Source organism: Peromyscus maniculatus, chromosome 11 (assembly GCF_049852395.1).
Source record: "Peromyscus maniculatus bairdii isolate BWxNUB_F1_BW_parent chromosome 11, HU_Pman_BW_mat_3.1, whole genome shotgun sequence".
Taxonomy (NCBI): Eukaryota; Metazoa; Chordata; class Mammalia; order Rodentia; family Cricetidae; genus Peromyscus; species Peromyscus maniculatus.
The window spans coordinates 81,477,242-81,504,571 of record NC_134862.1 but is presented as its reverse complement, the minus strand read 5'-3'; the positions used below and the strand labels follow the sequence as shown (position 1 = coordinate 81,504,571).

The 27,330-nt window shown below is 46.1% G+C and overlaps 2 protein-coding genes across 6 annotated transcripts in view; one reads left to right on the top strand and one right to left on the bottom strand.

Moving 5' to 3' along the window:
• The first annotated feature begins 430 nt into the window (after window positions 1-430).
• On the top strand, window positions 431-10,212 carry Pea15 (proliferation and apoptosis adaptor protein 15). 3 transcript variants are annotated; one of them, XM_042258630.2, is made up of 5 exons: window positions 453-615; window positions 2,621-2,666; window positions 6,508-6,681; window positions 7,922-8,077; window positions 8,239-10,212. In XM_042258630.2, the coding sequence occupies exons 3-5, from the start codon at window positions 6,510-6,512 to the stop codon at window positions 8,301-8,303; spliced, it is 393 nt and encodes a 130-aa protein (XP_042114564.1). In that variant the 5' UTR covers window positions 453-615; window positions 2,621-2,666; window positions 6,508-6,509; the 3' UTR covers window positions 8,304-10,212. The 3 variants fall into 3 exon arrangements, with proteins under 3 accessions (XP_006990645.1, XP_042114564.1, XP_042114565.1); XM_006990583.3 differs by lacking the exon at window positions 2,621-2,666 and having other exon boundaries at window positions 431-615; XM_042258631.2 differs by lacking the exons at window positions 453-615; window positions 2,621-2,666 and adding an exon at window positions 6,334-6,361.
• Window positions 10,213-10,718: 506 nt separating this feature from the next.
• Window positions 10,719-27,330, bottom strand: part of Dcaf8 (DDB1 and CUL4 associated factor 8) — a 47,737-nt gene continuing 31,125 nt past the window's right edge. For all 3 annotated transcript variants that reach the window (XM_006990586.4, XM_006990585.3, XM_076548270.1), the window contains exons 8-14: window positions 20,592-20,664; window positions 20,053-20,110; window positions 19,450-19,557; window positions 18,099-18,229; window positions 14,010-14,129; window positions 13,269-13,385; window positions 10,719-12,615 (exon numbers count right to left, since the gene is read on the bottom strand). In XM_006990586.4, coding sequence (XP_006990648.1) covers window positions 12,499-12,615; window positions 13,269-13,385; window positions 14,010-14,129; window positions 18,099-18,229; window positions 19,450-19,557; window positions 20,053-20,110; window positions 20,592-20,664 — 724 coding nt within the window. In that variant the 3' untranslated portion in view covers window positions 10,719-12,498. The remainder of the gene's footprint in view (window positions 12,616-13,268; window positions 13,386-14,009; window positions 14,130-18,098; window positions 18,230-19,449; window positions 19,558-20,052; window positions 20,111-20,591; window positions 20,665-27,330) is intronic.

The following is a 27,330-nucleotide window of genomic DNA, read 5'->3' as shown; positions in this document are numbered from 1 at the left end:
TTACCCTGTTGCTCCTTGCCCCCCCCCCCCCATCCTCATTCTATTCCTAGCGTGGATAAATTTGATCATTTTCTACTGATCCTCTGACCTATAAGGCTAGGAGGGAGGTTTTCCCACACACCAAAGCAAAGTAGCCAAGGGAACCTAGAGGCCACAGACTTTCCAAATCCCCCAATCCAAACTGCTTCCGCCTTCCAGGGGTCCTGGCCACCGTGATCATCCAAAGGCCAGGGGGCAGAAGAGCGACCCACTGGGAAAAAATAATCTGAGGATTGTTCCACAGTTTAAGTGAAAGGCAGAGTTCACACTCTGGCCCAGTACTGCCCGCATCCTAGGAGTCTTCCAGAACGGCGGTCCACAGTCCCTGTCCCCTCCTGCCTCCCCTCCCCCTTCTCTCGCCGCTCCCCGCCCCCCGCCCCTCCCCGGCTCTGACATCACCGGCCAGTCGGGTGGGGTGAGGCGGTGCTGGGCTCAGGCTCTGCTCCACGGGCGGAAGAGGCGGCGGCGGCAGGAGCGGCGGCAGCGGCGGCAGGAGCCAAGGAGCAGGCTCCAGACGCTGCTTAGGAACCGGGGACCCAGGAGTGCCCGCACCCTGAGCTCTCAGCTCCGGAGGCGGTGAGAGGGGGCACAGGGGAGATGTGTCGTGGGGAGGGGGTAGATTGGGGGTCTGGGTTTGAAGAGGTCACGATCCTGAACCCGGGGAGCAAATAGGGGAGCTTGAGGATCCAGACAGGTCCACGGCGTCAGGCCTCGTGGGGTTCATGTCAGTGCATCCAGAGTCTGGATTGTGCTGCAGGCTGTGTGGCTTCGTCCGCCCATTCTGTGCTCAACAGCAGTTTGGGAGTCCGATGGGGCCTGGGGATTAGGATGTAGCCTGCTTCCCGCCCAGCCGGCCGGGCCAGGCCAGCTCCCGCCCCTCCCTCCTCGCTCTAGCTTCGGACTCGCCTCTGCAGGCGGTCTCCGGCTCGGCTCAGCCCTGCCTCAGTTCCTCGGGCAGCTGGTACGTGTGCTCTCACACCCATCCTACTGCGTCTGGGGAGAGTGGGATTGGTGGAAGCTTGCCCGGAGGAAAGGAGGAAGGAGCTGGGGGTGCAGAGGAATGATGTAGCCTACGTAAAGACCCTAATTAATTAAAAAAAAAAAATCATGTCAAAACCGACAGGGACACAAACACGATTAAGAAAAAAAGCTAACCACACAGTGACACACACCCATGTGACTTACACACATCCTCGCATACAAACCAAATCACAACATCCCTGCACTACGCATCCACCCACCCACCCACCCACCACAACCCACTGCCTCCCATGTGGAGTCTCCTTGACCGGAGGCTCTAAGACATCCTCAACAGGAATGTTGAGTAGTGGATGGAAGGGCCATTGACCACAAACACACCCAGATTTTATGGACAGCTTTAGTAGACAATACCTCAAGGACTGGTGAGCCTATGTTCTTACCTGGGTGAGGGGCTTCTTGTGACCTTTCTTGCTGACTGCACGTTTAGAGCAGGGGTACCTGGGAGTGGCTAGATTCTAGGCATCAATGTGGCCAAAGGATGGAGGAGGGAGTAGAATCAGGAGAGGGTGAAAAAAAATGAGTCAGCCAAGGATGGAACCCAAGTTGGGGGGGGGGGGGATGTGTGAGAAGACAGACATGGAGAAAGGACAGAGATCCATAGAGGGAACCACGGAGAGAAAGGGGTGGCCAGAGGAACCAGAAGAATGCTGGGGTGTAGGTTAAAGAGGATCAGAACTTGGGGAGGGTGAAGAAGGCAGAGGGTTAGAAGGAACATGTGAACATGTGTGTCCTGTTTCTCTAGGTTATGTGTCTGGCCCCCAGGCTGTATGAGCGATTAGTGTTAATTGCTCTTCCCTTTGCGGTTAAATACTCCAGTGGGGGAACTGCCAGCATGCCTTGGGCTGCCAGCTTCTCGGGCTGCCTACTATGTATGACACCTGTGCTCAGCAGGTGCCATGTACTTCATACAGAAGGTCACAGACTCACACTATACCTCACACACAGATCTTCGTGTACAATGTCAAGATAGCCGTCTTCACCAGCTAGTCAGGAGCCAGCCATTATATATTCAGTAACCAACCGTGTATCTATTCCTTCCCGTCAAACTTTTTCTTATTCTGGAGGGAAGCTCATCCCTTCCTTATGGTAGCTCTGGGTATTTAGGTGGGGACACCTGGGTCTCACGGAGTTCAAGGGTAGCCATGGCTACCAGCACATGCGATGAGTGAACAGGAAGAGCTGGAAGGCATGAATGCCCACTGGGAAAGTAAAAGGGGGTGGGAATGTAGCCTAGCAAGCTGAAGGTGGGGTTAAAGAAGGGAGCTGAAAGGGGGTAGAAAAAGAAACTGAAAATGACTAAGGAGGAAGCAGATGGATGGGGAAGAGACAAAGCTGGGAAGGACAGCTAGTCTAGGGAGATGCCCAGGGCCCATGCCCTGCCCACAGTCCTGCTCAATCCAGGGCCAGCTATCTGTGGCTTCCTCCATCTTGGGCATGGCCCTTTCCAGTCCCAGAGGCAACCTGTTTTTCTTCTTAGATGTACATTTTGGAGTCCTCCTCCCAGGCTGACCTTGGAACTGTAAAACCCTCTTTGTTACAGGATGAAAGAAGAGTGTGTGGTGAGATCTCCAAAGCTGGACCAAAAGGTTAGGGGAGAAGTCAGTTAAGATACTGAAAGAAAGACACTGCTGTTCTGCTTGGATGTGGGGCCCCGACCTCACTTAAATTACAATGGCTACAACCCCGGGTCCCCCTTTCCACCTGTTTCCGCTGACTACTTCCTCAGCTCCCAGCTTCAGGCAGGACTGACTTGAGTGCCTGGGAATCCCTCCTGCCCAGTAGAGGGACCTTCCAGTCCTTGCATCTATGTAGAATGGCCCCTTCCCTCCTCGGCCTCCAACAGCTGTAACAGATGTGGAGGGAGGGGTAAAATCTAATCCACAAGCTTCCTTTTTAAGTTTCCTACGTGGCACCCAATGCTGGGGACAGGGATAATCTACCACAAATCTGTGTCGAAAGTCTCCAATTGTTTTGGTGCTGCCGCCTCTACCACAGGTGCTTATCCTGTGCCGGGCGTCTCTGGGCAGCCTCGTGGCTTGCTTCTTGTCCAGTGCCATCTCCCCAGTTCTTACCTAAAAGGCTCCTCCTTCCCCAGCATCCTCAGTGGTCAAGACTAAGCCTGGAGCCAGCTTAGGAGAGGTAGGGAGGGAGGAAGGAAGGAAGGAAGGTGTGAGGAAGCAGTGAGCAGAATACAGAATGAGATGGGAGGGAAGGGAACTGACTTCCTGGCAGCCTCGGCTCCAGTTCCTGCCCTGGTATCCTGTCCCAAGAATGGCCTCCACCGGGTGGTGTTCCTGAGCTCTCTGTGCTGCCGCAGAGATGAGAACTTTTCAGAGCCAGGAAGGCAGACTTCTCGATAGGCCCTTAGAAATTCTAAATCTTTGGTGAGGATGAACAAGGCCAAGCCCCGCCGTAACCAGACCGGCTAGCCAGGGATAACAGCTGATTAGTGAAACCTGAAAGTCATGTAGCGGAGATCCCGCCTAGCTCTGCCCTAAAAAATGTCCCCTAACTGCTCTGCCCTTGCTCCTGCCCCACCTGGCGAGTGGTGACTTCAGCTTCTCCTTCACTCCCCCTCCAGAGCCCCTATTCCTGTCTTTTCTGTCCCGCTCCATGCTCTTCCCATCGGTGCTGTCATTGTCCTGAGGACTGGGGGTGGTGGGGTGGTGGTTTTGCCCTGAATTGAGGTTGCTATGGTAACAGCTGAGTGGAGGCTTCAGCCTTGTGGACTCCGTGCTTAAACCCCCCCCCCCCCAGCCATACACGCCGCATTCCTCATGTGCAGCCTTTCCCAAGGCTAGCTCTCTTCGGTCATATTGTGGGTTCCCCTCACCCCTCTGGACGTGAGTCTGTACTTACATTTTCCTGCATACTCTCAACTGGTTCAAACACAAGCATACATCTCACGTAAGCTCACAGCTAGTGCTGAACATACCTTCATTACCAGAACATCCAAACACACCTACTGTATCTTCCACATACCTGTTCTCACCCGGGAAAACTCAGTGTGTACATATACACATGTACACGCTATCTCTCCCTAGCCACTTTATATATAACTACCCACATTCCTCTTAAGGGCCTCCTTGTATGTTTTACTCTTGGAAAGCTCCTACCCGCTGCCCCCAACCTTTGTGGGTGTGTGTGTTACACACATTAATCCCTTCCCGCCTACCTCCCCAGTAGATCTGTGTTTTAGATCCAGAGCCCTGAATCTTAACTCCTCCTGAGAGATTCACACACAGCGCTACACACTTTCCTCCCACAACAGCTCTCATGTTTACAAACTCTTCTTCCCTGTGAAATCAAGGCAGTCTGACCCCTTTTCCAGTGAGGCGTTGGTCCTAGTGCCTCATTTGGGGCAGGGTCTGTCTCCATCCTATGCCGCTCTTCCAGCCCCCTCCAGCCCCTCCCCCAGCCCCCTTTTCTGCCCTAGGATTATCAGTAGAGGCGGGGCTGGGCTCCAGCTTGCTGCTGTGTGACCTAGATTTCAAGGCAGAGATGGTTCCTGGTGCTGACAGTCAGAGAGCATTGTCCCTGGCCCCGCCTGGTAGGACCACCGCTGGGCCCTTCTGTCTGGTGGCACCTGGGTGTGCAAGTAAAAAGGTTTCTGACCAATTCTTCCAGGGGTCGTGCTGGCCCTGCTGTCTGGCTTTTGTTTGTGTCACAGTGCCCGCCACGGAGGGAGATTTGTTTCTTCTGGTCAAAGAAGGGGGATGGGGATAGGGGCGTCTGGGCCCACACTTACGCAATGCCCAGGGCTCTGCCTCAGTTCCCCTACAGGAGAGATTAGAAACAAGGGAAACAGGTTTGTCAGCCTGCCCCTTTGATCTGCCAGCTCCAGCTCAGTATTGGATGATGCATGAGCAGCTTTGGTCAGGTCCAAGGCCATTCAGTTTCTTGCCCACCTTTTGGTCTAACCACAGAATGTTTATGATGTAGTTCCTTTTTTAATGCTTAAATTTTCTGAATATAAAAATATGTACTCACTGCAGAAAACAGTTCCTTATTTGAAACAAGGTTTTGCTATCTAGTCCAGGCTAACCTTAAACTTGGAATTCTCCGGCCTTAGACTCCTGAATGTAGGAACTACAGGCATAGGTCACTATGCTCAGTTAGGTCACTGAGTTTAGCTTACCACTGGAGTTTTACATTTTATCAAATCCACAAAGTTCATACTAAGGTCTGCCTTTTTTTAAAAAAAATGTGCATTGGTGTTTTGCTTGTATCTATGTCTGTGTGAGGGTGTTGGATCCCCTGGAACAGGAGTTACAGTTAAGAGTCACATTGTGGGTGCTGGGAATTGAACCTAGGTCCTCTAGAAGAGCAGCCAGTGTCCTTAACCACTAAGCCATCCCCCCAGCCTCAGGTCTGACCTTTCTATTTTAGCTATAGTACCTATTTTAGTGAAGAGTGTCCTTGAATTCTCTTCCTGACCTAAGGATCATGAGAGGCATGGTATGAAGGCCTACGTAAAGTCTAGCCTTGCCTGTGGGAAGCCAGGTTGCAAGTAGTATCAGAGGAGGTTGATAAAAGGTTAGCAGCCCCCTTCCTGCCAGATTTCTGAAAGCTACATCTAGACTCCCCTCCCCCTATCACCCAGCCTGCCTGGGAACTGGGCAGGGGGCCAGAGCCAGCCGCTTGGTATTCTTGGGCGCGGGGGCTGCAGGCACAGCACAAAGGCTAGGAGAGAGGGCCGAGTTGGGGCCTAGTAAACTATCAAGGGAAAAAATGGGCTCCACAAAGCAGGGGTGGCCCACTGCTTCTGCTACCCTAAGACCTAAAACTCTAATGCAGGGGTAAGTGGGGGGGGGGGGGGGGCGCGACAGGGATCCATCAGGCCAAGTAACTAGGCATCCATCCAAAATGAGTCATTAGTGGGGTGGTGGGAAGACGAAATGAGGGACCCCTTTGCTTCTGGGGAAGAATGGAAGATAGAATGCAGGGGCTTCCACCAGACCTTTTTAGCCTCTCACTTCTAGGCAAGCCTGTGACAGGGGGAGGAGTTGGAGGTGGGTGGGGCAATTGGGGAGGGGGGACCTGGAGACTGCAAGAAAGTCTGGAGAATGTTGCCATGGTAACCGCCTCCTCAGTCAGGGGAGCTGTTGCCAGGGATACTGTTAAGGGAGGGAAAAAGAAGAAAAAGATTGTGTGTGTATTGGGGGGGGGGTATGACTTGCCACTCTAGGCTCCTAGCTCTCCTAAGTTACTTCTTGTGTGTCAGAGGTTTTCCCTTTTCTCCTTCCAGACTTGCTCTCTCTCCTAAACCTCCACATTTCAGGTACATACCATCCTGGCGGGACAAAGTGAGCGCTCATGTGTGCGTGTTGAGGGTGGGGGTAAGGCGCAGATAAGGACTGGCAGTAAGTGAACCAGATCCCATACACTAAGCTCAGCTTCCTCTCCCTTTATTACCCTGACCTCCAGTCATGGCAGAGTACGGGACTCTCCTTCAGGACCTGACCAACAACATCACCCTCGAAGATCTGGAACAGCTCAAGTCAGCCTGCAAGGAGGACATCCCCAGCGAGAAGAGTGAGGAGATCACTACAGGCAGTGCCTGGTTTAGCTTCCTGGAAAGCCACAACAAGCTGGACAAAGGTTGTGAGGGGGCTCCCTGTTCATTCAGCAAATAGAAACGAACACAGCCTCTTACACAAAGTGAACCCCTGTGATGGGGCAGGGTAAATGATATGCGCTAAGAGACTACAGGGTTCCAGGGCAGTAATTGTTAGACATGCTTCATTTATGGCCCTTATTAGTACAAAATGTTTTTCAATACTTCCGTGCTATCACTACATATATAACAGCACATGAAAACAATTTCAAGTGGTAAAACTTAAAACCATGTTTTCTTACCTACTTTTAGACTACTGCTTTTTAAAACTGGGGGGGACACTGGCTTAGCGCAGTCACATGCAGCTGGGGCTTGCAGGGTGAAATGGTGTGCAGGACAGTCCCAGGGGCTGGCAGAGTAGTAGGTAAAAGTACTTGCTATGCATGCCCACCGAGGGCCCAGGGCTCACAGTGAAAGAGGGGAACCAACTCCTCAAAGTCGTCCGCTGACCTCCACACTCATACCCACACTCACACACGATGATCATAGACTGCCCCCAAAGGAAAGTAGGATTCCTAAGGTAGAATCCAGAGAACCCGTTAAAGAAAGGGTGGCAGTGCAGCTTGGCTGGACTAAAGACTGGGTCTGATTAGAGGTAGCTGAGAATGTAAATCTTGAGTTACACGTGTTTCGGAGTGAAGTGACCTCAGAGCCCTTTGTCTGGACTATTCTGGCTGTGGTCCTTAGGTAGCAGGGAGGAAAACTGCAGGAGGACCTAGCACAATGCAGACTACTGCCAGTCTGGGCAGGAGGCCGATGACGGGTGGGTCTAGTCTTCTCAAACCACCCTGTCCGTCACTTCTCTTACTGCGCTCAGAGCCTCTCTGATTGGCTCTACATCTCATCCCCGTTTCCACACGTGGTGTCTGGGAATTCTCCCTGACACTCGTTTGGAAGGCAAGCAGCAAAAGGACAGGACAGGTATGAGGTCATTGGAAAGCAGCTTTTCTATTGCCCCTTCCCCTAAGGATGGACTTGATATCTAGCCCAGTCTTTATTTCCACTTATGCCCTAGAAAGATTTCCCTGGCCCGTCCTTCCTCGGATCAGCCCTCGGAACTGCTGGGCTGCCTCAAACTTTCTTCTGCTGGCTTGGTAGCCCCTTCTTTCACTGTAACCAACCAGTAACCAGCGTAAGCAACTCAGTGTTGGTTCAGGAATACCAGGTTGACAGGGTAGAGTTGACCGCTGTAGCCTGGCTCTGACTCAAGCTGCCTTCCTCCAGACAACCTATCCTACATTGAGCACATCTTTGAGATATCCCGCCGTCCTGATCTACTCACTATGGTGGTCGACTACAGAACCCGTGTGCTGAAGATCTCGGAGGAGGATGAGCTGGATACCAAGCTAACCCGTATCCCCAGTGCCAAGAAGTACAAAGGTAACAGACCATGCCTCTGGCATAGCTACTCTTCTCCTTTTCCCCTCTGACTATATTCTTAGGGTGGAGAATCATCCTGAATTTGGGGAGTGGAGATTGATGCTCAATGGGCCTGCCTGGCAACTTCCATCCCTGGACACACCCCGTCTTTGCTTTTCCAGACATTATCCGGCAGCCCTCTGAGGAAGAAATCATCAAATTGGCTCCCCCACCAAAGAAGGCCTGAGCAAGGGGGAGGAAGAGGAGGAAGGTTGGATCTTCATCAGACCACTCCCTTCCCTGTCCTCAATGGGAGGGGCTAGGGCAACCCCCCTGCTCCGTACCCACTTACTAACTTGGTCCTAACCCCCTTACTATGCGCGTGTGTGTGCGTGTTCACACGCTCTGGCTGTCTGTCTGTCTAGCTCATCTAGTTCCTCCTCCTCATGAGGGGACTGGAGTCAGGGGAGGGGGAGCTTAATTTCCCCACTATAGGGGAGGTGGAAGCTATTTCTATGTAAATGGAAATTGGCACATTCCTCCTCCTCCCCTTTCCTCCACTCTTCCCCACATCTTTTAAAGTACGGAAGCAGAAGGACCTGCATTGTCCTACACTGAGGAGCTAAGGTGAAGATGAGGTATGGGAGAGATGGTTAGAGCGAAAGAAAACCAATGGGGAAGGAAGATACGAGCTACTCAACCTCCACCTGGAAGGGGAAAGAAGAGCCAGAATTCAGTGTTTGTAAATCTGTGCTGGACTGGCTAGAACCCAGTTTCCGGCCATTCCTTAGGCTGAAGTTCTGAGTGCCAGCAGGCCCTCTTTTACGCCCTTGTCACAGGCCTGGGATAGATATGAGCCAGAAATCTTAATGAGAAGACCACTAGATCCTTTCCTGGCCCCCAAAATCAAACCCCATGGAGAAGCCAGCATTTGATACCCTCAACTTCTCCTCTGGAGAGACTATGCTGGGACCCATGCACTACTGAGCCTGAGATGGGGATGCAGACAGAGACAGGCCCACTTTCTATTTCATTCCTGAACACAGACTGTTGAATATACTGACCCTGAGCCTAGGGAGGTTGGGGAATGAGATCTGTAGGTTTTAACCTCAACCTGCCCAAACCTACAGGGTCCCAATAAAGCAACCTTCACACTCTCCAGTTTAGAATTCCCCAAGCAAGAAAGTTAATTACAGTGGTTTCCTCTGCACTGACACTGATTACCACCCCAATTCAATCCAGGAAGGGACTTGGTAACCTTTCTCATTTGGGTTTGTGGATGCCTCCAAGCCAAGTCACTAGAGTACAGTGAGTGAACCCAGCCTCCTACCTGTCCCAAGATGCCCTTCCCCATCTTGACCGTGCTAACTGTGTGTACATATATATTCTACATATATGTATATTAAACCCGCACTGCCATGTCTGCCCTTTTTTGTGGTTTTGAGCATTAACTTATTGTCTAGGCCAGAGCAGGAGTGGGAGGGATGCCACAGTGAAGGGAGTGGCAGTCACATCGTTACATAGTCCAAACAGAAAAGAAAGCAAACATTAACTTTACATGCAAGCTCAGAGACTATGTAGAGGAAGTTGAAGGTAGGAGCTTCCAGGATGTGGTAGCAAAGCTTCCCAGGGAGGGGAGGAGGTCAGGCTGTCGGAAGAGGGAAGAAGCCAGACTGGCTAGAGCACCCTCAGCTCCTAGCCCAGCCCAGTCTGCCCATCCCCTCTGGCCACTGCTGCAGACACCTGCCTTAATACACACACCTCGAAGACTCCAGTTTTGCCTTAAAGGTCCTTCCTAAGTCTCCCTAGTCCTGTCTGGCTTCTCCTTCAAGAAAAGAGGTACTTGTACAACCGGGAGAAAGGAAATAAGCAAAACCCATCCTTCCATCTGGGATGGTCTATGAGAGCAAAAGTGAGATGGAGCTTTCCTTATGGAAGAAACAGGAAAGAGAGGGTGCTTTTCAGCAGTTTCTCTGTAAGGCAAAAAAACAAAACAAAACAAAAAACAAACTTTAAATAGACTAACCTGCCCTAATAGACTGATACCCTGGCTACCCCCCCTTGCTGCCGTGAGGTTGCCCCTAGCCTGTGCTCTCTGTCTGCAGTGTGCACGGCCTTGTTCTAACCCTGGAATAAAGGTGACTGACTGTACTGTACCTGACTGATTCTAGAATTTCTGTGGGTCATTAAGAGTTGGAGCCGGGCGGTGATGGCGCACGCCTTTAATCCCAGCACTCAGGAGGCAGAGGCAGGTGGATCTCTGAGTTCGAGGCCAGCCTGGTCTACAAAGTGAGTTCCAGGAAAGGAGCAAAGCTACACATCTAAACCCTGTCTCAAAAAAAAAAAAAAAAAAAAAAAAAAAAAAAAAAAAAAAAAGAGTTGGGGAACCTCTGACTGGGAGGGGGTGCGTAACCATGTTTTCCCTATTATCATTCACTTTAGTATGAAACATGGGCCTGGAAAACATCCCCAAATAGCACGCCCTCCCACCCCATCTCTAAGTACCACTAACATAAGCAGGCCTATCCCACTTACAACATTCTGTAGCTCAAGCACTAGAAACAGGGATACCCCAGACTGAACTTTGGCAGAATCAAGCATTTATACTGGAAGGAACAAAAGTACACTGTGACAAATAAATGGACCACATACCACACAAAGCAACAGTCGGGGGGAAAAGCTTTACTGAGAAAAAAATACAACAAATTCCAGAGTGCATGGTTTAAGCCCACCTCATACCCTGCTAGCAGTGAGGGCATAGAGTCCTTGCTTACTACAGTCCCTGCCTCAGGAAGGAAGTGCAGTAGCTGGCATCTGGTCTGAGCTGCTAGGAAGGGGTCAGGAGGAAGGAGTGTGTAGGAATACCACCCTCTGCTCTTTCCCCCCTCTTCCTGGCCCAGTGTGGTCATGTCGAAACGTCCCAGGATGCAGGATTCCTGATTGAGTCTTGTGAAAACTAGGGGCAAAAGAATAGCAGCAAAAGCATTTAGGGCAAGAATTCAACAGGGACTTTCATATTCAGTGACCAATGTTTAAGACAGGTGTCTAAGCCCCAGTCACCAGAACAAATCTCCCAGCTACTGGCTTGTCCCTCGATTCCTAGGAAGTTTCCCCTTCATCCTTCCATCAGGAGGGAGCTGGTGTGGAGTCGGATGGCTTAGAGTCAAGCAGCCAAAGGCCAGGGTCAAGTGTGCTTGCTGTCACACACAGAACCAGGGTGAGTAAGGTCTGTAGCAGTGGTGCCCACCCTCAAGTCACACTTCAGTCGTGTTTTAAAGACAGGCCAGCCTCCAATGAGAGGAACAATCCTGGGATTCCCCCATGAGACTTAAGGGAATTACGAGACCTGAGGCCAAGTGGAGAGGAATTTCTTGTTTTTCCAAACCTTTGCACCAAGGCAGAAGGGCACAGCTAAATACCCTCCCATTTTTGAGCCTTGTAAAACCTAAAGGTCAGTCCCAGGCCCTGACAGTCCTACATAAACGGCCAGCTGACCCCACGTGTCACCTCTGTATCATCACTCTCGCTCACTCTTCCTTTAAGTCCCTTTATTGCATTGTGTTCATAGAGAATATATAGGTATTTAAACTTTTGACAATAATTTTAACTTGATACGCCCAAGTTTAACTTGCTTTTTAATATATTTATAGATATAAAATTAGGCCTCTAACAGTGATAGGGACAGGGAAACTGCTGCCACCAAACAATTAAAAACAAAACAAAGAGGTAACTTCTTCCTGTTCTTCCATCTCTTGGCCTGCCCCCACTTCTCCATGACCTCCATCACAGACCCCCATTAGGAGGGGGATGGGATGAAGAGGACAAAGTGGAGGCTACATAATCAAGTGCAAAACACTGTGGTAAGTACAGAGTAAGTGCAGTGGAAAGGGAAGAGAAAACTACTGGGAGAGTTAGGGACTCGGAAGGAATTCCCAGAAAAAAAAAAAAACGGGGTCTTGGGATGTGGTTGCTCAGGGGCAAAAAACAATGGAACTGTCAGACTTCTTAAAAAACAAAGGGGGAAAAGGTGAAAAACCTAAACCAGAGAGAGTGGCATTCCTACCCTCCTCTCTGGCCCCTCGGTACTGAACAGCCAGTCCTTCCCCACCCCCACAAAAGAAACAAGGGAGGTTAAAGAAAAATAGGCCCCACTTCCTATCCAAGCCAGTTAACAAAAGGCTTTGTTCCTCTCCCCTAACAATGGGAGAGGCCCACTTCTGCTGAGTCCTTTGCACCTTTCCATGGAAGCTCATACTGGCTGTCTCTCACTCCTAGGGGCTCTCTGCTGGTTCAATCTCCTGTGGTCTGTCCTTCTCGGATATCTTTATTTAAACAAAAAGTCCAAAGTGCATTTCTGATGAATGTAAGGGCCTGGAACCAAAAGAGTTGCCCAGGCAGGATCGGGCTGGCAGCCCCAGCCCATCCCTCCTAAGTTTGGGGGCTCAGGATGGCATGCACTGCACCCGGTCAGGGCCCTCCTCCTCGTCGGATGTGTCTGAGGAGCTGGGAGACTCATCAGAGTCCGCATCTGTAGCCCCAACCCCAGGTTCTCGCCAACGCTGTAGGATGGGAAATCCTTGTTAGTAACGTCCCTGGATCAAGGACAAGACGTTAGATCTATATTGGGTCAGGGATCAGCAGAACCCCCGCCCCCTTTCTTCTTTTAAATTAAATAACCTAGGGTGACCTGTTACTCCCCAGTAGCTAGAATTATAGGCGCTTACTACTGTGCCTGGCTCAGAATTTTTCTTAAAAGGCCAGACTGTAAGTATTTGTGGGCATATGGTCTCTGTTACAACTGTTTAACTCTGCCTCTGTACCATGAAAGCAGCACAGATAATACAGGGAACGAGTGTGGCTGCATTTCCAATAAAAATCTGTTTGCTGACCCCTGCTCTCAACCCCTTTTAAAAACCTTGAAAGTTAACACAGGTCATCCAGAGCAATTATTTCTTCTCTACTCCTCCCTAGCCCCTCCTGCCACTGAAACCGTAAAGATAACCCACTGTATATATAGTGATGGAGAACAAAATCATACAGGGCCTCCTTTATACTAGTTGCTCTAATAGGGATAAATAAAGGCCAGTGGATAAGACACCCAGCCAAGACTACTCCATCCCTCTTTAAAGTAGTAAGGAAGTGTGCCGTGAAACTTTCTAGCCTTCTTTAAAGGCACATAGTCCTTGGGCACTCACTTCCAACTGAAGCTTACCCGATGATGGCGTCTCTGTCTCAGGTGATGCATAAGGAACCAAAGCATGTGACTATCAAACAGGTCAGTGTGATGCAAGCTATCTTCATCCCGTTCTCGCTTGTTCTTCTTAATCACCTGGAACCCAGAAGAGTTAGGAGAAGTGATAGTAATTAACCGGAACCCCGGCTCCATCAACAGGACTGGTGCTGTCTGCATATGACTGGAACCCAGCACTGAAGGTGGAGACAGGAGGATCACAAATTCAGGGCCAGCCTGAGCTACTCGTTAAAAGCTTGTCTCTGAAAACCAAGAGCTCGCTAGATTGTAGCTTGGTAGTAGGGCATGTGCAAGGTCCTGGGTACAATCCCCAGCACTGTGTGTGTTTGGGGGGGCAGGGGAGAGAAGCAGACTATGTCTTTCATCCCAATAAAACATTCCTTCAGAAACCATTAAACTAATGTAGAGCTGGATTATTAGATAGGAAAGGATGCTCAAGGTCAGTCAGTGAGAAGGTTGGACACTTTAACATAAAACAGCTTTTTCCTAAAGATGCTTCCTACCTACCAACTAGAAGCACTTCAGAGCTGCTCTGTGGCTCCGGACTGTCCCCACAGAGGCAGTGAGGGGAAAGTAGAGGAGGTGTCAGATCAATGCCTTTAAAGAACTGAGCAACAAGTTATTCCTTCTTATGACATTGAAGAATGATAACAGTTACACGCATTGGTTTCTACAAATGGAGGCCTTCAGCCAGTCACTTACATCCTTTAACCCTGTCAGCTCAGTGGAAGCTTCAGCTGTGGGTGCCCAAATCTTCACATCATGGTCCAGGCCACTGGTTGCCAAAACAGGTAGGTGAGGATGGGGCTCAAGACAATTTACCTGGTTTGGGAGGAAAGAAAGCAGAGGCTCAGGAGTATATGGGAGTGGAGTTTAAAAAACGATGGCTGCCTTGAGCCAACATCTGGGCTGAAGAGGACCACCTACCTGAGCCTAGAACAAATATAGCTCTGGCAGCAGAGGAGATACAAAGTGCATATAAAGTCAGCCTACCTATCATTTCCAATATATAGATGAAGAGAGGCTGCATCCCTAGACACCAGGAGGTGAATGATAGGCCATGCGTATTGCAGCTTCATAAGATACTGACCTCATTCACTCCAGATTCTAAAGGTCCAATTTTTCCGAGGCTGGAAAAAAGTCTTTCAGTGGCTTTCATCAGTGACAATTAAAAAAAAAAAAATTAGTAAAGCAGCAGCTGCCCCTGTACTTCCAGACAAAATGGAGAACAATTATATCCACTTGGTGCTGCTTGGTACTAACTTGGTACTAACTGGAGGATGGGGAGGCTGAGAAGAGGATGAACTAAAGGGGTGGGGCAAGGGAGGTTTGTGTCTTGTTTAAGAACCCTTAGCACAGACGGCAACATCCTGCTATCTGCCCTAGGGGCACAGTAAACTCGGCTACAGGGAATCACTATGTAGTCATGCCGTTTCTCCATGGAAATCAGTTTCAGTCACCCTCATTCACTCAATAGGGAGCAAACCAGTGGCTGGCAGACATTCGGTCTCAGACAGTTTCCTTTTGTCTAAAAGCACCCATGCCCTCTGCTGTCTAACTCAAAAACATGAGCTTCCTTAACAGGGCAGGGCAGTTCCCACCCCCACCGGAAGAGCCAGTCCCAGATCTAGCTGCTAAAGCATTTTTAGACTTTTAGTCAGATGAGGAACAGATAGGAAAAGCACCCCGCCTTGCTTCTGCTCTATAGTCCAAGAAAATAAATCCCTGGCAAAAAGCCCTCTTCTAGTTCCCTCTGGACCAAGCTTGGCTGCTGGGCCTGCACACTCAGACCACAGCTCAGGAAAAGGAAAGGGAGGCACAGAGACTAGAGACTTCATTTTCTTTAACTCTGAGTTTACAAATAAGACAGGCTCAGAAGGCCTGGTTCTCTTCTGCGCTATTTCGCACAGGAGCTCACTGCAGTTTTTTAGGCTGTGTACTTGGGAGTCTGAGGAAGCACTAGAGAACAAACTCGAGTACAAAAATGTTACTAACAGATACCTGACAATGCACATACGCAAACCTGATCTCATTCATCCATTTCCTCATGAAACCTTGCTAAAGACCTGTACTCTTGAGCTTCCAACAGAGCATAAAATAAAATAAAAAAGCATAAAGGAACAATTCCTTGGGGCTTAAACCTAAGGACAAAGCCAATGGCAAGAGGACAAGAGAATAAATGACATATAATACCTGACTGGAACCTGCAGGGGAAGCCAACAGAGAGCTTCTGGGCCAGGGGACCTGGTCACCTCACCAGACCTGTCAATAATGCTTGAGCACAGAAGAGAACTCAGGCCTTAGGAGACCGGGCTAGGGAATGCAGGGAATGGGATAAAGCACCAAGTGCTCTTCGGGAGAGTAAGGAGCTGTTCCTTGACATCATCTCCCACTCTTGTCCCTGTGAAGCCGAATGGGTTAGGAGACCTAGGCAAGGTGGACAATAAACTCTAAGATCCCTCTGATGCTAACATTCACTTTCTTTCTTTTAATTTTGATTTATTTTTTAAAGATTTATTTATTTATTTATATTTATATTTATATTTATATTTATTTATTTATTTATTTATTTATTTATTTATTTATTTATTTATTTATTATGTATACAGCATGTATGACTGCAGGCCAGAAGAGGGAGCCAGATCTCATTACAGATGGTAGTGAGCCACCATGTGGGTGCTGGGAATTGAACTCAGGACCTCTAGAAAAACAGCCAGTGTTCTTAATCTCTGAGCCATCTCTCCAGCCCAACTAGCATTCTACTTTATGATACAGAATGCTTTATCATCTATACCTAGGCTACAGCCTGGTGACCTCCACTGCTGAAAGGTTATAACAAAAAACAAAACCATCTTAGAGGGAGCCAGGTAAGAACCACATGGATAATATATTTGGCTGACATAAAGGCAAGAACAAGTAAAGACACTCTTCAGGGAGCAGCCACTACATCTCTTAGAATCATGAAAACTCTGGCCTGGGACCCACCCATCCCAAGAAGATACTCTTTCCCCCTCAGCCCTGGATTAATCAACAAACCCTGGTACTGGCTGAGCTGAAAGCAAACTGACCAGCAGAATGCTTTTGGAGGAGACAAGTGTTGGTTAGGGAGAGGCCATTTTATCCCTGCATCTTTCTAGAACAGAATGCAAGATAATAGTTTATGACCAAGAAAGGACTTATGTGCCTATTGCAGAATTTTCATTAAGATTCCAACATTTGGGGCTGGAGAGATGGCTCAGAGGTTAAGAGCACTGGCTGCTCTTCCAGAGGTCCTGAGTTCAATTCCCAGCAACCACATGGTGGCTCACAACCATCTGTAATGAGATCTGGCGCCCTCTTCTGGTGTGCAGGCATGCACACAGAACACTGTGTACAAATGAATAAAAAAAAAAAAAAAAAAAAATTAAAAACATTTGAACCTGTTAACTACAGGTGACAGGAGGGACCTTTGAAGGAAAGGAAGTACAAGCAGAGAAGAGGAAGACACACCTTGAACTTATAGATTCCTCTCCTCTTATATTCAGGCTACAGAAGCTTTATATGTATGTCCTAGGTTCAAAAGATTTAGAAGAAACCAGAATAAAATACGAAATATCCTCATAAGTAGACCAAGAAAACTCCAAGAAGGAATGGTATCCTGATGCCATTTTACACTCTAAAATTGCTCTCTGGTAAGCCTTACCAAGTCATAGCGGAGATCCCCACAGCTTAGAAGAATAAAAAGGACAAGAACTTGGGTAATTAGTCAAGTGTCATCTTTCAAAATGTCTCTTCTTTCTTCAGTGGCTCAAAAACCTTGTTATAGAAAGCTATTTAGAGCCAGGCAATGGTGGCACATGCCTTTAATACCAGCACTTGGGAGGCAGAGCCAGGCAGATCTCTGAGAGTTCGAGGCCAGCCTGGTCTACAGAGTGAGATCCAGGATAGGCACCAAAACTACACAGAGACACCCTGTCTTGAAACTCTTTCCTAATGCTGGATCTTAAAAAAGGAAAAAGAGCTGACCATTCAGCTCTTTAACTTGATTTTTATGACTCTTTCAAAAGAGGATGCTTGCAAAACTCAAAAGGACAGGCAATGATATGACCACATTATCTAGGAGGCTGTTTAGCTGTTCTTTTCAAGAAAAATATATATTTTATTACATGTGCTTTCCTTTCTACATATATACAGGTACATTATGTGTATTTACATCCATTTGACAATAGGCATGGCACTTTCTCCCTAAATACAGCATGCATCTGTTAAGTACAAGGATATTCTCCTAAAGAGTACATTAAATAAATTAAATATTGAATACCATGTCGTAAGTTACAAACCATACTTATTTCCCTGAATGTTCAAAAAATGTTTTTTCTAAAAATGAATAACAAGAAAAATACATGTGCTTCTCTAGCTTTTCTCTACTAACCCAGGAGTCAGCCAGGGTCGCTGCCTGGCTTACTTAGAGCCAAGGCAGGAGACATCTTGTTTTGACATTGTATAGGAGGATTTGTCCTGAACTAATGTCTTCTTTTTTGGAAAAAGCCCATGTGTTTGTTCAGGCTATCTATAAATTCTTCCTAAAACGCTTTCTTCTTCTCAATAAACTATGCCTTGTAAAGACAGAAGGAAGGAATAGAAGAAAGTATTCCATCAAAAACCTCTGCACCCCCAAGGCATAATACCTTTAATTTAGCTGTATGGAACTCTGAAACATGGTACCATGTAGTGAAAATGCAGTGTCCCACAGAAGACCTACCTTTTTGACCTAAGAGACTAGGGCCAGCCAGTCCAGCACCTCATACTTACCACACCTCCCTTGTCTCCCTCCATGAACTGAATGATCTGGCAAGAGGACTTCTCCCAGAGGAAGATGTGCCCGCAGTCACTACCGCTCACCACAAACTCACTCTTGGGGCCATAGAAATTGACGCCTTTTACTGAAAGGATAAAAGGGGGAAGAAACCACATAAGGGTTGGCACCGGGCCTATATTTATTTACCTCACTGAGAACTTAGTAATTTACAAACTGAGTCAGCTGAATGCCAAATAATTATTTTCATTCATTTCTACAAAATAAATCAAGAGAGTATGTGTGTGATCGTCCCAGAGACTATCTTCCAAAGAGATCTGTCAGGAGTCTTCTGTCCCTGGGCAACAGTCTGCTTCAATGATACTTTATCAGGTATAGGCCTCAAACTAATGCCCTATCTGTCCCAACCTGATTCATTTCAGCTTTTCCCACTCTTAGGCCCTAGGATTATTCTTGGTATACCCAGTCAGTGTTTCTTAGGTCATCAGCTGATCTGAGATTAACGAAGGTACATGGCACAGTTCCCTATAAGAAGCACCTGATCATGCTCACTATCAGACTTCAGTAAAAGGGCCCAAATCTTTAGAATTTGTAAAAGACAGGAGTCCAACTATTAGAACCAGCTCCACAGACCGCCACAATACTGACACTTTTCCTTTTGCTTGCCCACATAATAATGAAATCCAAATACAGAACTCTGCCCTCCTTTCCTTCTTCCCAGAGCTCCTCCCGTCTCCATGTGGAATGCTAGCCATCGGCCTACCTTCCCTACAGTCGGACCCCGTCAGTACAAACTACAACGCCCCAGCTGAACCCAGCACCAACTGAATCAAATGGGGGGGGGGGCCTAGACAGGCATCAGTGCTCTCTTATTAAGAGACTGAGGGGAGTCCAGTGAGCCCAGTTTTTGGGAACCATAGACAGAGAACTACAAAGCCACACTTCACTAGAAACTTAGGCTAGAAACCACCACTGTTCCTCCCTCCTTTGCTTTATTCAAAAGAATCATTCCCTTCTCTCCCTCTAAAGATACCATCTTACACAGTCTATGTAATTCAGCACTACAGCTTTCTCTGACTTTCTAAAAGGACCTCTATGCCTACTCTATAGTATGTGAAATCACAGAAAGTCAAGTCTAGCTTCATGCTTAACCAACTGAAGGCAACATCACTGCCCCGAATCACACTTGAAAAAAGAAAAATCCAGCTCAACTAGGCATAACCTCACACTGCCCGAGTTGACTCAGGCAGCCTACTCCTTAGGTAGTTCCCACCTACACAATGGGAATAAGATAATGGAGGTTTTCAATGGGACTTGAGTCACAGAAACAGAAAAAAGCAGACTCACCTGTAGCATTATTTCTATGACCTTTATATCTCTTAATATACTGGGCCCCATCACTGTGAGAAGAGTTGAAAAGGTAAATGTCTTCATCATTGTAACTGGCCAGGAGCTCTGCCAAGAACAAGAACACAGCAGTGAAGGCAAAGGCTGAAAAATGCAGAAGCTAGATTTGCCGGGGGGAGGGGGGTTGTCTGAAATGGGGCTTCTTGCTGGTAGTGGGTCCTCTTAGCACCCATCTTACTTAGTTTGGAGCGGCAGGCAGGCAAGGTTACATAGGGTCTACGATGAACGCATTACAGGCCCAGGGGTACCAGCAGAACACTCAGATCACACCCTCTAACTTACTAAGGAAATCAAAGGCATTAGAACCTGCTTAGGCTAGTAGCCTAGGCTTCAGGACAAGGCCGTGAAATGTCATCTGAAGCATTTCCAAGGGTCGTCTGCTATATCCTCCCACTACATGCTCACCATCAGGAACTAGTCTCAGCGGTTCCACTTGGAGCTACAGTCCAGTGGCGAACACTGGAGAGCACATGCTTCCCTGACTCAGCAGCTCCCTCGACAGAGGAGGCTTGCCAGCCTAGGAGCTGGGCCCTGCTCACGTACCTGTGCCATCGTGGCTGTACACAAGACAGGTGATGTTTGCTTTGGACTCACTGTTCACCTGCAATAAGGAGCAGATACTGACTGAGGCCCCCGGCCCACCCCATTGGTTTTATCAACTTCAGGAACAGGTTTTTCTAGAAACTCCCCTGTATTTCTTCCCAGAGACAGACAAACAAGAGATAAATAGAAAGAGGGAGGGGAAGGGGAAGAGACAGTAAGAGTGAGGTACATAACTGGAAACATGTCCACCTCAAGGAGTCTTAGTGAGGCCCTGTCTTGGCTCTCATCTGTGTGCTAGCCATTTCAGATGCATTATCTCATTAGGCCACCACGATAGTGCCAATCTCCATTTTGCTGTTGAGAACACTGAGGCTAAAATAGGTCAACTGGCTGCCTAAGATCAGAAAACTTGTAAGAAAACCAGAATTACAATCTGTCTGACTTCAAACTCCAAACTCTTTACATTATGCCAATAAGTTTGGAGGCAGCTCAGGAGGAAGTCTAGGAAGCCAGGAGCCACTGGTCTTCATGGATCTTACCAAGTGATGAGGGCAGAATTTCTTTAGCACTCCATTATTCTCATTCTCATCAATTTTCCTCTGGTCATAAATCCTTTAATGAAAGAAGCAATGAAAGTGTCAAAACTTACACAGTCATCCCTGCGGCGCTGTAGGACAGAAGCTCCTTCCTAACCAAGCCTGCGCTTTCTTCTCTGCAGGAAACGTGCTCCCCTCTCTAATCCAGTTCCAAACTTTGCCCTATCCAGCTATTTTTCAAAAAGCAGTAATCCTCAATTATATCCATTTGGAGTGGCTTGTCAAGTTTTACGTCACTGACTGTTTATTTTGGTGGTGGTGTGTTTCATGTATGTGAAAGCCAGAGGACAACCTTGGGTGTCATCCTTTGGAATACCATCCCCATGCTTTACAAAAGGGTTTCTCATTGTCCTGGAGCTCATCAGTGATGCTAGGCCGGCTGGTCAGCAAGCCCCAAAGATCTTCCTGTCTCTGCCTCTCCAACACTGGGATTGCAAGGAAGCACCACCACATCCCACGTTTATAGACGAACTATCCACCACTCTGGCCCCATTTATGCTTTCATTTCACTGAAGTAATTAATAATCACACCTTTTATATGGATGGTACTTATCTCAAAGCATTTATGATGCATGAGCAAAGGCCATATTTTATGTAAGTGGGTCTTAAGTCCTTTGAAGTTTTTTTATGTGTATGAGTGTTTTGCCTGCATGTATGTATGTGCATCACATGTATGAGTGCAGTGCTGCAGAGGCCAGAATCGAGTGCCAGACTCCAGAGAGCTGGAGTTACAGGTGGTTGTGAGCTGCCATGTGGGTGGGAGAAACTGAATCCAGATCCTCTGAAAGAACAGCAAGTGTTCGGAACTGCTGAACCATCTCTCCATCCCTCCTTCCTTGAACTTTTATTTGGCTACTTCTCCCTCTCAGAGGCCACAAAAACTACCCCCAAACCACCTGAATCTCCTGAAGTTACCTGTAGTCAACTAGTCAAAATGTTGAATGAAAAAGTCCAGGGAAAAAAAAACCAACTCATTAGTTTTAACAACTTTCACTACAGTATTTCTATAACATTCTACTTTACTATTAGTCATTGCTGCCAATCAATCACTATGCCTAATTTATAAACTATCATAGGTATAGATGAGAAACAAAAACAAAAACTAGCACCTTTAGGGTTCATTACCATCCAGGGGTTCAAAGCTAACACCAGGGGATACATCCTTTATAGATATGGGGAAATTACTCTTGATGAGGAAATTCTGTTAATGTGCTTTAACTACCGCTGGTTCCTTACATCTGGAAACCTATTTTAAAGCCATGCCTCTTACTCTGAGTTCCAGACTTAACATCTGTAACATTTACTTAACAACCAGATATTATACTAGGTTGCCCAAGCAAACTCATTTTCCTTCCAAAATTAAACTCTCTCTAAACCTATCCCTAGACCCTCAATCTGTTAATGACACTATCCTTAACACAAATGACCACACCAGATACTAGGTCTGTCTCAGTCTCATTTAAAACTTATTTTTATGTATTGGATGTGTTTTGTTTTTTATCGTATTCATCCCCCACTACTCCCCAGGTCTTCTCTCTCTTTTATAAATAGTTTTCTTGTCAGTTCCTCCCCCCTGGGTATACTGTTTTGGTTCTATCTGCTGTTCCCACTTACTTCCATCTTATTTTGCTTACACTACTGTTGATATTCCTTTTGATTTTCCTGCTCACGTTGCCATCATAATTTTAAACAAAATGCAAATCTTTATGTAAGTTCCTTATTTAAATCTCCTCAGTAATTTCTGAACACTTTACTGGAAACAAAAGCTCAAATTTCTTAGAATGGTTGCCTATAGCTTCTTCTTCAAGACCCTATACATGACATCCAAACCTAACTATGACCTTCTCAAGATCCTATACATTACTCCCAAACAAACCAAAGGCAACAACAAACCTATGGTCAACCTAGAGTGGCAGCCCACACTTGCTATCCTAGCATGTGGGAAACAAAGGCAGGAGTAAGAGTCTAAGGGCAGCCACAGCTACACAGAGTACAAGGCTAGCCTGAGATAGATACATATATGACACTGTCTCAAAAGAAGAAAGAAGGAAAGCCTTTTCCACGTTTCTTGCAATTACACTGCCACAACTTATTATTACCATAGCTCTACCTATATTGTTTTTTTTTTTTACCTAAAATACTAATTACCCAATTGTCTTTAATCCTTTCTGTAGTTAGACTTGAGTTAGATATTACCTACAATTTACTCACTCAAATAATACTGGGTAAGTTACATGTACCTTACATATTTTCCTATTCAATACAGGTTAATAAATGAATCAATGTATCCCTGGCAATATCTAAACATTTGGCATAAAGAGAATACCCAGGAAATGTTTACTAAATGAAGCCACAAGCACCAACACAGAAAAATGGTTATATTACTCCTAAATAAATTTATCAACTGTCAAATTTTTCTTTCAACTAAGTTTAAATCAAAACTCTTTAAAAAAAAAAAAAAAAGGTAAATTAACAGAGTTCAAATATCACTAACACATTAAAAAATTCAGTAAATAGCCTGGCATGATTGCACATACCTTTAATCCTAGTACTCAGGAGGCAAAGGCAGGCAGACGGATCACTCCAGCCAAGGCTACAATGAGACCCCCCCCCCCTTCTCTCTCACACACACACACACACCAAATTTAGTAAGTCAGCAAATTAGTGAAAAGTACTAAATACTCAAGGTCCATGGGATGCTATATGGTAAATGGACTACTTTGGGTTCCTCAGCACCCAATATTCTTTGTTCTTTGTCTTTTAAGAGATACTATATTTTTCTTTTCCTCCAAACATAAATAGGATGCCAGACCGGGAATTGGCAAACCTCCCCCTCCCCAGACAGGGTTTCTCTGTGTAGTTTTAGTGCCTGACCAGGCTGGCCTCAAACTCACAGGGATCTGCCTGCCTCTACTTCCCAAGTGCTGTGATTAAAGGCATTCACCACCACTACCCCGTCTGGCAAACTCTTAAATAGATTTTCAGATAGAATACCCTGGCAGGCTACCAAGTCTATCATAACTGAACTCTGCTACCTGAGCACTACCATGCTGATGGGCAATATGAAAATAAAGTTATGGCTGTGTTCCAGTAAAACTTTTCTTTAAAAAAAAATTTATCTTTAATTATGTGTATGTGTGTATGGCTGTAGTGGGTATGTGCATATAAATTCAGGTGCTTACAGAAACAAGGGCACTGGATCTCCTAGAGCTAGAATTACAGGCAGTTGTGAGCCACCCAGCATGAATGCTGGGACCTGAACTATATAGTCCTCTTGAAAAATGGCATTTCACTCTTCACCACTAAGTGGTAAAACTTCACTTCAACAACAATAACAACCATGAAGAATAAGAAGGTCAGCACAATTTACCAGGCCCTGTACAAGACAGTAGTATAAAAAGATGAGTACAAAGTTTTCTACTAATTTCTGGACCTGGGCTTGCCAATTCAGTTGGAATGGACAGACAGCAAGCCCCAGGGATCTGTCTGTCTCTCCTCTCCAGTGCTGGGATTACAGGTGTGCACCACAACATCCAGCTATGTTATGAATGCTGAGGATCTAAACTCAAGATCTCAACTTGCTTATGTGGCAAGTACCTTAGCAACTAACTATCCCCGGCACCTTCTCAAAGCCTATACTGCACTCTCTCTGTAAGCTTTCAGGCAACCACTAACTTGCTCCCCTAGACCTCTCTCCCCTCTTTGACCTTCATCTGATGTTCTTCTAATGCGTTATTCTCAACCTAAGGACACGAGGACTATGTATCAATCGGGTCTCATGAACCAGAGCCTAGCCCAAAATCTTAGAACAATAGGTTTACAAATCAACCAAGTAAACTATCAAATTTACCTCCAAACTCCCATACACTTTTCTTTACTTGGTAAGTATATTTTTCTTTCTAATGCTGGGGACCCAATCCAGGGAATCAAACACGAGAGACAAGTGCTCTATCCCTGCACTCCTCTAAACTCTTACATCAATCTAAGTAGAATTTAATAGGAGGGACTCACACTCATATTGACTCCATTTGATAATTTCTCTTTTACATTTGTTAACTTCTTTTCTTCTTTGTTTTTGTTTGCTTTGGCTTTAGGTCAAAAAGTATGTCTCCCTAAACCTCCATTTAAATGTGTTTTCATAACCCTAAAATAAAATAATAATTATGTGAAGCCTTCAGTAATAATTATGTGAAGCCTTGAGGTTGAGTAGGCTATCTCTCTGTATTCCTTGCTTCTTTTTTGATAGAAAATTGCAGTAGTAAAAGCAATGGTGTCATTACATACAGTATTTGGTACAAATCTTTTCAAACTTGTATCCGAAAATAAGTGATCTCAACATTCAGCCAGCCAAACTGAAAAAGTACCAGAGAAGTTGAGCTGAGTATAATATCAAAGAAGACCTAGGTGCTGACAGGACTCTCTACTCATGTAGAATCAGCGTGGCTCAAAATCGGTATGTACTCCTGACAAGGAAGTAGGCTACCATCTGCTAAGAGACTGAAAACACGGAAGCTGATAAAAGGAAAGATCTGAGTATTTTATTCCTCTGCTGAAATACTATAACAATTCTCAGCCCGGAGCTGGACAGATGGCTCAGTGGTTAAAGAGCACTAACTGCTCTTTCAGAGGACCCAGGTTCGATTCCCAGCACCCACATGGTGGCTCAGAACTGTCTGTCACTTCAGTTCCAGGGCACCCGATAACCCTCACACAGACGTGCATGCAGGCAGGCAAAACACCAATCCACATAAAATAAAAACAATTCAGTCCAACTTTAGCCTTGGGAAATTATAAGCTGTGGAATAGGGCACTGGAACTTTACTAGGATCTTTGGAATAAGTCAATACATCCAACTCATAAATTTCTCTTTAAACCTCTTCGTCCTAGTGATTAAATTCTCCATTACAGAGACTTTTCAAGCAATCTATTTCTCCAAGGGAAAAAAAAAAAAAACCCAACTATAAGTTAAACTTTGAGTTTAACCCAGAAAGCTCTGACAACAGCCTTTTTGATCAACAGCATCTTATATAAAAATAATAGGGGGCTAGAGAGATGGGCCAGCAGCTAAGAACACTAGCTGCTTTTTTTTTCCCCCCAGAGGACACAGGTTCGATTCCCAGCACCCACATGGTAGATCACAACCACCTACAACTCCACTTCTAGGGGACCCAAAGCCCTCTTCTAGCCTCTCTGGGCACCTGGCACACCATGATGTACACACAAAATATTGCTATATATTTAAAGACTACTGACTGAAATAAATTTTGAAAGAGTAACAAATTATCCAGAACTCTTGAACAAAGTAGGTCATATATTTTCTTAAAACTTATCTTACAATTCTAATTAATACAAGTAATTTCAAAATAGTTTAAAAAAGTGTGCTTTCATTCCAAAAGAAGATGTCACTTTTCAACTACCAGCAGAACAGAAAAACAAAACATAATTTTTCTAATTATGCCGTCCCTCCTTTTTCAAACTGACAATCCCAAAGAAATGTAGTTAAAATACAGCAGCTGGCTAGCTAGGGAATAAGGTCAGAAGGAAAACAACTGGTACAATGGGGATTGAAAGAATGATGTCTGTTTTCCCTTAGGATGTGTCTCAATAGCCAGTATGAAAAACAGATGTTCACAGTAACAAAGATATTACTACAGATAAAGAAAGTGGTTCGGGACAACAGAAACAAAAATCCTCAGTTACAGTGTTCCCAAGCCCATTCTTTACTAAAGCTAACCAGTGCTCCAATCGCTAGTGCAGAGCTGTCAAGGTGATTAACTGGGTAAACACACTTGCTGCTCAGTGATGCAAAGCCTCACAACCTGAGTTTGATTCCCAACAAGTGTAAAGGCCAAAGTGACTCCACAAAGTTGTCCTGTGACTTCTACACGCATGCTGATGTGCACTATAGCATACATCCCTCATATATACATCATACTCACACAGATAATACTAAAATTAAATTTAAATTATTTGAAAAGACTGCTAGTACAATGTTAATTTATATAGGAAAATCGTGGAAAACACATATGGGTTTATGTCTTAGCCACTATATGGGACAAATTTATCAATCTTCTTTAAAATGTGATCATCCCAGGGCTGAAAAGATGCATAACAGTTAAGAGGACCAGATTCAATTCTTTTTTTTTTTTTTTTGGTTTTTTTCGAGACAGGGTTTCTCTGTGTAGCTTTGCGCCTTTCCTGGAACTCACTTGGTAGCCCAGGCTGGCCTCGAACTCACAGAGATCCGCCTGCCTCTGCCTCCCGAGTGCTGGGATTAAAGGCGTGCGCCACCACCGCCCGGCTCAGATTCAATTCTTAACACCCAAACAGTGCCCAACAACCATCTCTAACTCCAGTCCCAGAAGATCTGACGCTTTCTTCTGGCTTCCTTGGGCACCATTCATGAACATGGTGCCCAGTTATATACAAGTAGACAAAATACAAATAAAATATATTTGTATATTTTTTAAAAAAATTTAAAAAACAATCCCCATAATATAAAATTCCTCAGGCTGTTGTCATAGGGATCAAAATGTCTCAGAAGGTGCTTGAGCATTTCCAAAAGGGTAAAAGATCAACGTGGCAGTTAATGAATTCGTACACTTTGCTAACTTACCACTGGGGAGTATCTGACAATATACACCATGCCTGAGTCTCCAACTCCCAAAGACACAAAAGACTG

Bases quoted from the DNA above. Each gene is read 5' to 3' on its own strand.
- Pea15 (XM_006990583.3), top strand. From the start codon at position 6,510: ATGGCAGAGTACGGGACTCTCCTTCAGGACCTGACCAACAACATCACC. The intron at 6,682-7,921 runs GTTGTGAGGGGG...GCCTTCCTCCAG, and splicing joins CCACAACAAGCTGGACAAAG to ACAACCTATCCTACATTGAG. The intron at 8,078-8,238 runs GTAACAGACCAT...TTGCTTTTCCAG, and splicing joins CAGTGCCAAGAAGTACAAAG to ACATTATCCGGCAGCCCTCT.